Source organism: Cervus canadensis, chromosome 10 (genome assembly GCF_019320065.1).
Source record: "Cervus canadensis isolate Bull #8, Minnesota chromosome 10, ASM1932006v1, whole genome shotgun sequence".
Taxonomy (NCBI): Eukaryota; Metazoa; Chordata; class Mammalia; order Artiodactyla; family Cervidae; genus Cervus; species Cervus canadensis.
In genome coordinates this window covers 73,165,537-73,176,952 of record NC_057395.1, presented here as the reverse complement: position 1 = coordinate 73,176,952, position 11,416 = coordinate 73,165,537, and the positions used below count along the sequence as shown (strand labels likewise).

Here is an 11,416-nt window from a genome sequence, read left to right as displayed (position 1 = left end):
CACCTGGACGTGCAGTGGAGGGCTGTGGTCCTGTGAGTGGCTTCAGCTTCCTCAACCTGCTCTGCCCTCAAGACCCTCACACGTTCTCGGGGGGGTTTCTGTATTTCCTTTTACAAATGAAACAAGGTGGCAACAGGATGGGGTGAAGGGAGGGAGGGAAGGATGGGGCCTATTTACAGGGGGCCTGGAGTGAGTGTGAGGCAGGGAGTTGGGGGGACGTGGGCAGGGAGGGGACACCCTGGCAGAGCCACATCTTCCTATGTCATTGGCAGCTGCCCCAGGAGGCGGGTCCTGGGGTCCACCCTGCCCCCAGAGCCCCAGCAGTCCACAGCAGCACCCAGGGGCTCCTCCTCCCCGCAGGCTGTGTTAAGTGGAGTGCGGCTCTCGGCTCGGGCCCTGCTCCCGGCCTGAGTCCCGGTCCTTGGCCTCCGAGGACGCGGAGCCGCTGGAGCTGTGGCTGCGGCCCGACTGCCGGCAGGCGGCGCCCAGCTCCTGTAGCCGCTCAGGCGTGGGCCCCCACTTGGCGAAGCCGGGCTCGTTCTGCAGGAAGAGCACGGCCGTGTTGTGGACGGCCTTGTAGTGCATCTCCTCCCTGCGGGAAAGGCGGCGGCTCAAAGCGGGGCCCGGCCAGGGGGGCCCGGCCCGGCCCTCCCGCCTGCCCGCCCACCCAGCACCCACTTCTTGCAGACGTGCTGGGAGCCGCTGCGGTACTCGTGCTCGAAGGCAGGCAGAACCAGCTGGTGGCGCTTGAAGCGGCTCTGCTCCATGCGGGTGAGCGCTGGGGTTGGGGGCTCCCGCCACTCCGGGATGAACACGATGAAGGACAGGGGCTCTGGCGAGCTCTCAAGCAGTTTCTGTGGGAGGGCCCCCAGGGAGCATATCAAGGGCTTGCACTCCGGGCCACTGGTCCTCGGGCTTGCCGGCCAACCCCCCACACCCAGTCACACACCCACCTCAAAGTGAGAGACCATAGCGTCCATGAGCTCCTCGCAGAAGGGAGGGTTGGCCTCAAAAGAGCCGCTCAGCGGGGAGAAGTCCAGGCAGGGCCTGGGGGCAGAGGCGCGCATGTAGGTCCCACCAGGGCCCAGCCCCTCCACCAAGAACAGCTGCCACCCCCACCACAGGCGGCCCTTTGGAGAGAGGGCTCTGGTCAGGCCAGGCGCCAAGAGTCACCCATGATTTGTACTGGGACAAGAGATGGCCAGCTCTGTTGAACGGCTGAGGACAGAGGCTCAGGCTTGAGGCCCAAGTCCATGGAGCTGGTTAGGGGAGGAGGTGGAGCCCAAACCCAGTGACCACCAGGCGGCTGGGCTCGCCCTCCTGCTGGCCTGGCCGCCTCTGTGCCCACCCGCCACAACGCCCATCCGCTCACTGAGGGACCAGGTGCTCCGCCTCCCAACCCGGGATAGTTTGCTGAGCGCCACCGTCTGGGTCGGGTTGGCATAAGTTCCCAGGCCTGCAGCAGCGTGTCCATGGCCACAGGCCTGGTTGGGGGGACGCAGGGATGCCACCCGACACCACCCAGGTCCCGAGCTCTCCAGCATCAGGAAGCAGCTGACTCAGGTGGGCCCTGTGCCCTGGAGGATGCTGCCCAGCAGGAGGCCCAGCAGCACAGGGCGCTCACCCGCGGGAGCCAAAGTAGCCGTCTGTGTCGGGGAAGGCGGAACAGTACTGGCGGAAGTAGCAGTTGAGGGGCGAGGCGAAGCACTCAAAGCTGACGCCGAAGAGCCGGTGCAGGGCCTCGAAGACGTGTACCGGCAGGGAGCCCTGCAGGCCCGTGCCCTCGTAGAGACCCACGCCGAACATCATCTGTGGGGCAGCTGGCTCAGCCTTGGGCCGCCTCCCCGCCCTCCGGGTCAGCCCGCCCCCGGCCACCCCGGCTAGTACCTGGTACCGGCGGAGCAGACACCAGACCCGGGGCAGGAATCTCTCGAAGGCAGAGTCATCGATGCAGCTGTAGCGGTAAAGGAGCCACTGTGGGGCAGAAAGCAGTGGGCTTCAACTGCAGCCCGCCTGCCGCCGCCCCCGCGGCAGACTCCAGGCCCCGCCTCCCTCGTGGGCCGCCTGCCCACCGGGGCTCTTACCAGCTTGCTGAAGTAGTTGCGGCTGACCTTGACCATCTCGCCCTTGTACCGGATGCAGACCACGCTGTTCTCCACATGCATCTCCACGCTGGGCACAGGCGGTGCGGGCACAGCCAGCCGCACCGGGTAGCAGTACACCAGGCGGGGCTCCACCTCGGGCGCCTCCACCTCCTCTGCGGGCAGGAGCGCGCGGGCTATCACCCGCGGACAGCCCTGGGCCCACCCTGGGCCAGGCGCTCCCCAGGTGCGTCCCAGTGACCAGGGGAGGTAAGTCCCATCCCGGGGAGGAGCGAACTGCAGCTCAGGGAAGTGACGTGAACATAAAGTCACTCAGTCGTGTCCGACTCTTTGCGACCCCACGGACTATACAGTCCATGGAATTCTCCAGGCCACAATACCGAAATGGGTCACCTTTCCCTTCTCCAGAGGATCTTCCCAACCCAGGGATCGAACCCAGGTATCCCGCATTGCAGCGGATTCTTTACCAGCTGAGTCACAAGGGAAGCCCAATTGTAGCTCAGATGGTTCAGTAACTAAGGAAACAGCTAGGCAACCGGCAGGAGCAAGCCGCGGGGGTCCACATCAACACGCTCTGAACAGACTCGGGCCACTGTGCCTTGGGGCCTGGGTTTGCTGCCATGGAGAAGTGTAAGTACACTGCCCGCCTGGTAACAGTCATGATACCGTGCGCAGGGCTCTTCTGGGGCCCAGCACTCGGAGGTCCCCGAATCCTCACACACTCATGTAGCTAGGTGTCACCCCTCAGTGAGGCTTGCAGAGGAGGGACGTAAAAGCAGGTCTGCCTAACTACCTCCCCGTCTCTCTCTTGCACCCCCAGCCCTCCCTTTCTCATCACTTCTGTTTCCTAGAGGGCCCGGAAACCCCAGAGCCGAAGGTCACACAGCAGGTCCCACTGCTCGGAGAAACGGGCCTCCCCGAACCAGTCCATGGCCTTGAAACGCAGCCTTACTTGTCCCTTCTGTACCACCTGGTGCCCTACCTGGGATGTTGTTTTCCTTGAGGATGGCAAGGTGCTTCTCTCGGATCCGTTTGACGTACTCCAGGGAGATGTGGTAGATCTTGCTGCAGATGCCTTCCACGGAGTCCTTGGCTGCGGCCGAGACATGGGGGCCACACTGCCTCCGCAGGTGTTCCAGGCGATCCTGGGGGAGAGAGACTCCTGGTCAGGCTCTGGGGGCTGGCGCGGGAGGGCTGTCAGATCCCAACTGTCCTCGTCCTGAAACAGGCTCTGCTACTTACTAGCTGTGTCACTTAGACAAATCCCTTAGCATCACTGAATCTTATTCCTCAACAGTTAAGGGAACACAAAATACTTACCTAACAAGGCAGTTTGAATATTAAATGCAGTCATTCCCATTAAGGATCTGCCAAGCCCTTGGTATACAGTTACGTATCTAATAAAAGCCAGCACTTACTGCTGGGGTTACACTAGGGCAAATCTTGATACTTGCTGGGGAAACAGACAAACCAGGCATAATCCCTGCTTACAAGGCATCTGCAGTCTATGGGGAGAAGGGCTGCTGTAGAACAGGGGCTCTTTGGCCACTGCAGATTTGGATTTGAGCCTTCAGCGATTTGTAAGGTTAACTGTAGGCCTTTGTAATTATGCTGAATTGCACATGTCAAAGTGATGGGTGAAAATGAGTCACTCTTGCTAGTGAGGTCACCTACCTTTATCACTCTCTACGTGTCAAGTACACAGTTACTATCGTGAAGTGCGAAACCTTGTCTCTTGTGAAAAATGGTCCTGAAAAGAAAGCCCATTGCTAGTGCTGGTGGAGAGTTGAAGAGTGATGGGTTTGGGCCAGAAAACAGAATTGTTTTGGACTCGTTAAAGTGGGCGGTTGAATCTGGTGGTAGCTCTGAACTGCAGTAAGGCCACACACACCAAGCAAAGGCAGCCTGTCCATCTGTTTTCCAAAAATCTAAAGGGAGGTCTTTGAACATTCATTAAGTTGAAAAGGCAGCTACTTATGGTGTGTGGCCAAGCACAGGATTCTAGTAAGAACCGTAATGGAAGTGTTCTTTGGGAGAAAGCCAGGAGCTGAGAGGAACAGCTCCACAGACGAGTTGGGGGACTGATGAGTGTCAAAGATCGGCCAAATGCACAGGAGGCGGCTGCCGTAGGGACCCGCCTGGCCTCGGCAGGCAGAGTGGGCTTCTCGGAGGCAGTGGCCTTCTGCCCAGGGCCACTCACCATGTAGTCCTCCTTGGAGGCGGAGTGGTCCTTCCGCAGCCAGCTGAAGGTGTCCTCTACGTTCCACTTGACCACCTTCCTGCTGTCAGGAGACGCGCTCCTGCCAGTTGAGGGCGCATAAAGGGGCCGCCTGTTAAGCATCCGCTGCCCCCTCCTTCCTTCTCCCATTCTGCTGCCACTGGCGTTTGGGCATCAACACCCAGGCTGACAGCGCAACCCTTGCTGTCTGAGGGAGCAGGCCCCATCCGGCCACCAAGCGGCATGACCGGGCCCCGGGGGCGGGTCCGAAGGCCCAGGCCCTCCCCTCGCGCTGGCCGGAGCCCCGTCATGCTGGGTCAGGAGACAAGGGCCAAACCTGGACTCGATGAGCCGCCTGGCCGCCTCTGCGTACTTGAAGAGCAGACGCTTGGCCTCCTCCCGGAACTTGATTCGGGATAACCTGGGTCAGAGAGCAGGTAGAGTGAGCCTGCCCACCCTGGCCTGGGCACACACACCACGAGGCTGGGGTCGGCTGGCCTGGCGGGGGGCATACCTGATGGGAATGTCATTCATGATTTCGCGAAACATGGAAGGTGATACCACCGGTTCACAGTTGCTTGGCAACAGGGGGTCAGAGCCTTTGTCCACGACCTTGCGCTCCAGCATCCAGCGGTTGAAGGATTCCCGGGGGGGCTCAATGCCTGTGGGACAGGACACCGTGTCAAAGTCCGGATTCAGGCAGCAGGCTCCACGGGGCAGCACCGGAGGCGTGGTGTGGGCGCTGGAGGTGCCAGTAAACAAGGGGCCGCCCCCGCTATGTCAGGAGCTCAGTCCCAGGCAACAGCTCCCAAAGTGTGTCCTGAGAACTGCCAGTTCATAAAGGGAACACGGGGTAACAACGAGGGGACGGACGGATTCTCTATCTCAGCCAAGTTTAAGCAGGCTTATCTATTAATAAAAGCTACAGTTTACTAAGCGCTTACTCCCTGGAGTAATTGTGTGAGGGGTAGGTGCTCGCCTTTTTATGCCCTGTAACAGATACATAAAAACGCTGCGAACGGTGGCTGGCAGACAGTGAGCACTGCCAGTGGTGACAACTGTTTGTTGTTTGGGTGTTGCGGATGCTAGGCGGGGACCCTCATGCAGGCACTGTTACTACCGCGGTCTTACAGCGGCAAAACTCAAGTGCAGAGAGGCTGGTCAATAAGGCCAGAGTCACAGAGCGGCAGTTACTGGAGCTGGGCCCCTCCAGCGCACACGCTCAGCCCCCGGGTCCCCGCGGGCCGAGCCCCCGCTCCCGCTGGCCAAGCCCCGGCTCCCGGTGGTGGGCGCACGCAGGCAGGCATGCGGGGCAGTACCCTCTCGCTGCTGGCAGAGCTCCCGGTAGTGCTGCCGGAGCTTCAGGATGAGCTGTGAGCGGAGCAGCTCCACCTCAGGGTGCGGAGGCAGCACCTCCGAAGGCCCCCGGTGCTTGATGACCGCGTTGGTCTGAATGTCCAGATCCCAGTACACCCTGGGGGCACAGACAGAGCAGTGAGGAGACAGACGCCCTGCCCGCCACCCACCCCGCCACATGCACACACACAGTCCTGGGCAGGCCAGCCATCCAGGATGGGCAGCAGCAGGGACTCACTCTGTGGGTCGGAGGAGAGCTGCCTGCTGTTTATCTTCAGGGGACGTGCCCCAGATCTTCAGCGTTGGGGTTCCTGGGATGCTGGGGGAGCTGGGGACTGACGGGCCCGTGGGCGTCATGGGGATTTCAATCTGGAGCAAGAATCCAAGGTCTGAGGTCAGGGGAGCTGGCCGGGCTGCACCGCTGTGAGCCCCACCTCCTGACTGCCTGCCAGCTGCCCGCCCACCCCGGCCCACCCACACTCACCTTGGGCTTCTTCACGCCATTGCCGCTGGGCTGCTCTTCCGAGAACTGCCGCTTTCGGGGCTTGTTCTCAGCCAGGGGGGTTTCCACCAAGCTTGAGTCTTGGGGCAGGGGGGTTGCATTCAGCCCTAAAGGGTCCGACTGGTGGAGCGAGACCAGCAGAGTTGCAACCAGGGCCGGTGGCTTCAGAGCCCCAGTACTGCGAGTCCAGCCCCCCTCCCGCCCCTACTCCTACTCCTTGGAGAAGAGCATAGGGCCTGGGGCGCAGAAGGAACACTGGGCTCTGCTTCTGCAACTGTGCGCCCCAGGCCAGGGCCTTCCCCTCCAAGGTGGGCCCTGCTGAGCTCTACCTCACCTCTGAAAGCGTGATTTAAGGAGTCAATGCATGTGACCCGTTTAAAAGGACACCTGGCATAAGAACCAGAATGGGGGCATTCCCTGGCGGTCCAGTGGCTAGAACTCTGTGCTTTCACTGCCGAGGGCGAGGGTTTGATCCTCAGTCGGGGAACTAAAAGGGGAAGAGAGTCCCGCAAGCTGAACAGCACAACCAAAAACAAAGAACCAGAACAGGAAAAAAAAGGAAACTTAAACACCCGGAACTCCTGTGGTAACACCGAGACTATGAGCGTGACGGTGGGCAGGGTGCAAGTCCTGCTCTGCCTCTTACTGCTTTGAGGTCTTGGGCTAGTCCCTTCCCCTCTCTGAGCCTCAGTGTCTTCATCTGCAAAATGGGGGTGACTGTGCCCAGAAAAGAAAGTCTGCCCCAAGTGACAGGGACCCAGACGGCCTGCACCCACACATCCCCGTCACGTCCTCACGGGCTCCCAGACAGTGCTGCTCACCGCTTCCCACTTTCACTCACTAGCCTCACCTTACACGCTGGTTCTTGAGGGAGCCTTCCCTGTCCACCCCCCTTCCCCAGACCCGCTCGGCATCCCTGCTGGGCTCTGACCCTGTTCTTCGTGCAGTCCCTGGGCGCCACCAGCAGGCAAGGGCAGGAGCAGATCTACCTTGCTCACGACCGCATCCCAGGCACAGTGCCCAACATGCAACACAAGTTCAACACCACCCACTCATAGAATCATCTTCCTGTGTCAGACAGTCTCAGCTTCCAGGAGGGCAGGACTGTGTGTCTCTTGCTGGGCACTGTGTCCCCTGGCCTTGACACAGTGCCAGGTGAGTTAACAGCTGCTCAGGGTACATTTGGGGAAGGCCCAGATGCTAGACGCTGCTGAGACACCCCCCGCCCCGTGCCAAGGCTTGCACTCACAATCACGTCGTGCTGGCCGAGCACGGGCATCTCCCACAGGGACTGGTTGGTGAACCGGTTGAAGTAGTAGGGGCGGTTCTCCCTTCGGCTCCAGCACTTCTCCCAGCCTGCGTGCACCAGCTCCTCTGCAAACAAGCATGGAATCCAGCCAAGGTCACAGCTGCTCCTGGGCACCCTGCCGACCCCACTGCCCCGCCACGGCCCCTCGCTGGTACCTGGGAGGTCCTGCACCAAGCGGATGGGCTTTGGAGAACAGGGCTGGCTCTGACTGGAGGTGCCAGGGGAGTGACTCAACAAGGATGCTTCCTCCCGGGGGCTGCCGTGATTCTCATTGGCCATCTCAGCACCCACACCGGACCTGCCACACAGAGGACTGAAAGGTGTCAGGGCCAGCAGGGCGTGGGGGTCAACCCCGCCCCACCCGGCTCCCCACAACTGCACCCGAATTACAATCCACCAAGGGCCACAGTGACCAACTACACGTGTGAAGCTGATCCAGTCCCATACTGGAGGGCCAGTCTGCTGCCACAGGAGCCTCGGGTCTAAGTTACTGTTCCCTCAACTGTCAAATGGGGGCATTTCTGTTGCTCTTTTGGCCTGGAATACTCTCCCCGTGTCTCTGCCTGGCTTACCACTAGGTCCTCCATCCTCCAGGAACCCTTCCTTCCCTCCCTTCCCCAGGCTAGGCGGTCAGAGTCCCTCCCTAGAATTGTAGCACTCAAATCCTCTGGTCCAACAGCTCAGTTTGCCCCCCACCCCATTAGACTGTCAGAACTCCCAGGCCTCACAAGTGAGTCCAGTTTGGCACTCTCTGGCGCTCAGCATGGTACCAGGGACCAGCACTCATTCTGCGAATGTTTACAAAGCACCAAAAGTAGCAGACAAGACGAAATAGGGTCTGCGCTTGAGAAAGCTGTTCCCATAAGCAGCAGCAGTAACTGCTCCTCTTCCCTTTTCCTACCCAGTAAAATCTAACTGGAACACAGCCCAGCCCAAGAAGGAGTATGGCCTTGAATTAAATGCCTCCTTCTAACTACAAAGCAGGAAGGAATCTGTTGCTAAAAGAACCAGTAAGGCTGAGAAGGAATACCAAGTTCAGTGCTTCATAATCCCCAGGTGAAAACTTACTTTAAACACCTACAGGAGGGTCAGCTCCTTCCGATCAGCATTCCCTATTACCCCACCCAAGGCACACCTGCCACAAGCCTCAGTGGCCAAAGTGGTTCCCAACCCGCTGTCAGACTCCTGGGGGCAGCTGAGATCAGGCTGATGCTCCCAAAGCTGTTTCAGTGTCATTACACCCAAAAGAAACCAAACGTTTACCCACAAAAAGACCACAAAGGCATAGTTAAACATTGGTTTTTCTCTGCTGCTGAAATTTTATCAACTCATTGTGGTCGCATTATTTCATGATGATCAGGAGCTCTGATGTTGTTGACAACAGCATAGCAATCATTGGGTGGTGGTTTTTATTGTACATTCAGTCATAGACATCATTGTTAATTTGGAAAAGGCAAAGTGGTCACTTCGTCTGTACGGTTTGACAGATAAAAATGCAGGAAGCAAGAGAACACACGACAAAAGGGGGCCTGGATAACAAAAAGGTTTGGAACTACCGACCAAGGGAAGCTTCCTTGGTTCTCTGGGGAAAAGGATGCCCTGTGCCTTAGGGCTGACCCCCAGGTCTCAAGGCTGAACAAAGTCCCTCTTTCTCTCACCCTCTGGGGTCTGCAACGCTAGCATGAGAGGGTTTTCTTCTCCGGCCAGATGGACCCCCACGTCACCGGGTCCCACAGAGGCAGTGGGTGGGGGGGCCTGCAGGAAAGCACAGCGCAGGCGGATGGGCTGGTCAGCAGTGGAGTGGACGGGGGCCCAGGGGATTCCTTGCATCAGCAACTGCAGAGCAAAGAGAAGAAAAGAGTCGCAGACCTATGAAATGCTGTAGAACGGGGACAACGGCACGAGAGGCAAGGAGAGAGCACGTTGGGAGCCCCAGGACAGGGCAGGACACACTGTGGGAGACATGTGGATTCAGGGGATGAAAACAGCACTTCTCACGCTTCCCAACAACCAACAGGTTCACCTTCATGGACTTGCAGCCCACACAGTTCCCCAGGGCCGAGCTGAGGAGAGCCCCGAGCCTGCTTTAATGCTCTGCTCTGATGGTTGTCACAGTTTTAATAAATATTTAACAAAGGGTCTGCGCTTTCCTGTGGACATTTGATGCCACAAATTGTAAGCTGGTCTGGCCAACCACAGTACTAAGACAAAAGTGAACAAATATATCGCAGATCAGGGGTGGGCACGGCCCCAAGCCACCTACAGTGAGTGAAAAAACATATTTCTTTGAATCAGGTCTTTAATTTTAAAGGCAATAAAACATGCAAATGCATTAAACAACAGAGCGTGTTCACCTTTATTGAAATATTTTTCTCCAAGCAATACTGTGTGATACTGGTGCACCAAGTAGGTCAACTATGCAGAGAATGAACAAGCAGTTCAGTGGCCTCAACGTTTAGTGAGGTCAAACCATGACACAGCAGTGTTTCCGAAACCAGCTGTGCATCAGAAACACCAGGGAACTCGTTTAAAACACCCTCAGATTGCTGTCCCTCACTCCACATCGTAGAGAAACGGGGAGGGGCGGTACACAAGTATCTGTATTTTTCACACGCCCCCCCCAAGAGTGGGGTTGGGAAACCGGATAACTAATTTTCTCACTTTACACCACTCCAAATCTTCACCAATTTTGTTATGATTAAAAAGCTTAATTTCCCAGGTGATCTGGATACAGCAGGTCGGTGGCTAATACACCAGCTCTGGGTTTGGACAGACCCCGGTTCCACACGTTTCTGCCATTTTCCGACTTCTAACAAGAATCATTAGGCCTCTACGGTCTCAATGCGTAGAGCCTAGCACACTGTACACTCTCAGTAGGAAATAACTGCTATTACTAAGAGAACGTTTTTATTTATCCTGTGGCTTCCCGACCCCCACGCATACCGCAGTTCAACAGTGCCAGCAGCTTAAGAATAAACAACTGTATCTGCGCAATCAGAGGAACCCACCAGAAGGAAAAAAGACTCCGACTCCAGGATTGGAGGAGGATGGGGCGGGATCATTCAGTAACGCACCAATCAGACTCCTCCGACCCAGTAGGGAGGAGTCACAGGGCTCCCGAAGTGCGCAGGCGCGAGGGTCGCGCGAACGAGGGGGTGGGCCGACTCCCAGCGCGTGCACACCTTCCCCCTACCCTCCAGCGGGGGCGGGCTGTATGGCGCGCGCGCGCCGGCCCATCTCCCGGGCTCCGCCCCCCGCCCCGCCGCGCGCTCCCGCCCCCGGGCTGAGGCGACTCAGAGTCGGAGCCCGACACAAAGGCGGTGGCGGCGGCAGCAGCGGAGAGGCCCTAGAGGCCGCTCCGCCCGCGCTCTCCGGACCCAACTCGCTCATCCAGGCCACCGGCTCGGCCGCCCATCCGTGGGCCTAAGATGGCGGCGGCGGCAAAGACGGGGCAAACGGTAGCCCGAAGCGGAAAGCGCCGGAGGGGCCACCGTCGCCTGGCTTCGGAACCCCGGACCCTGGCGCGGCTCGCGGCGGGACCATGGCTTCCTGGGGCTCTTACCTGCCCGCAGCGGACTCGAGGGGACGCGGTTACACGTTCTGCTCGACCGCCCGTTTTGCCGCCTCCGCCTCGCCCTCCCCAACGCCGCTGCCGCCATCTTGTGTCCCGGGCCGGGACTCCGCGCTGCGCATGCGCTGGTTCCGCCTCTGAGGGACCTCGCCGCTGCCGCGCCGCCATCTTGAGTGTGGCAGGACTGGCCGGCTCCTTAGACCCCGCTTGCTTTGGGACCCCTCCCTTTCCCCCTCGTCCTTCCCTGCTGTTCCAGACGGGTCTAAGGGGCAGGAGGCAGCTTTGCAGGCCCTCGGGTGTGGACTGAGGAACGAACCCACAAGCACGCTCCCTGCCTCAGTTTCCCCCGCGAGCACAC

General features: G+C 59.0%; 1 protein-coding gene and 1 long non-coding RNA gene across 2 annotated transcripts; one reads left to right on the top strand and one right to left on the bottom strand.

Moving 5' to 3' along the window:
- Positions 1–86: 86 nt before the first annotated feature.
- On the bottom strand, positions 87–11,203 carry PCIF1 (phosphorylated CTD interacting factor 1). Its single transcript, XM_043478868.1, has 17 exons — positions 11,050–11,203; positions 9,146–9,323; positions 7,643–7,785; positions 7,428–7,552; positions 6,161–6,298; positions 5,915–6,045; positions 5,640–5,794; positions 4,835–4,982; positions 4,658–4,741; positions 4,303–4,402; positions 3,085–3,247; positions 2,085–2,257; positions 1,888–1,974; positions 1,625–1,809; positions 954–1,047; positions 679–854; positions 87–592 (listed from the first exon to the last, which is right to left on the bottom strand). Exons 3-17 carry the CDS (start codon positions 7,764–7,766, stop codon positions 367–369), a joined length of 2,109 nt encoding a protein of 702 aa, XP_043334803.1. The 5' UTR covers positions 7,767–7,785; positions 9,146–9,323; positions 11,050–11,203; the 3' UTR covers positions 87–366.
- LOC122448017 lies at positions 2,257–3,464 on the top strand. Its single transcript, XR_006271481.1, has 2 exons — positions 2,257–2,732; positions 2,954–3,464. It is a non-coding gene; the product is annotated as an uncharacterized LOC122448017 (long non-coding RNA).
- Positions 11,204–11,416: the final 213 nt, after the last annotated feature.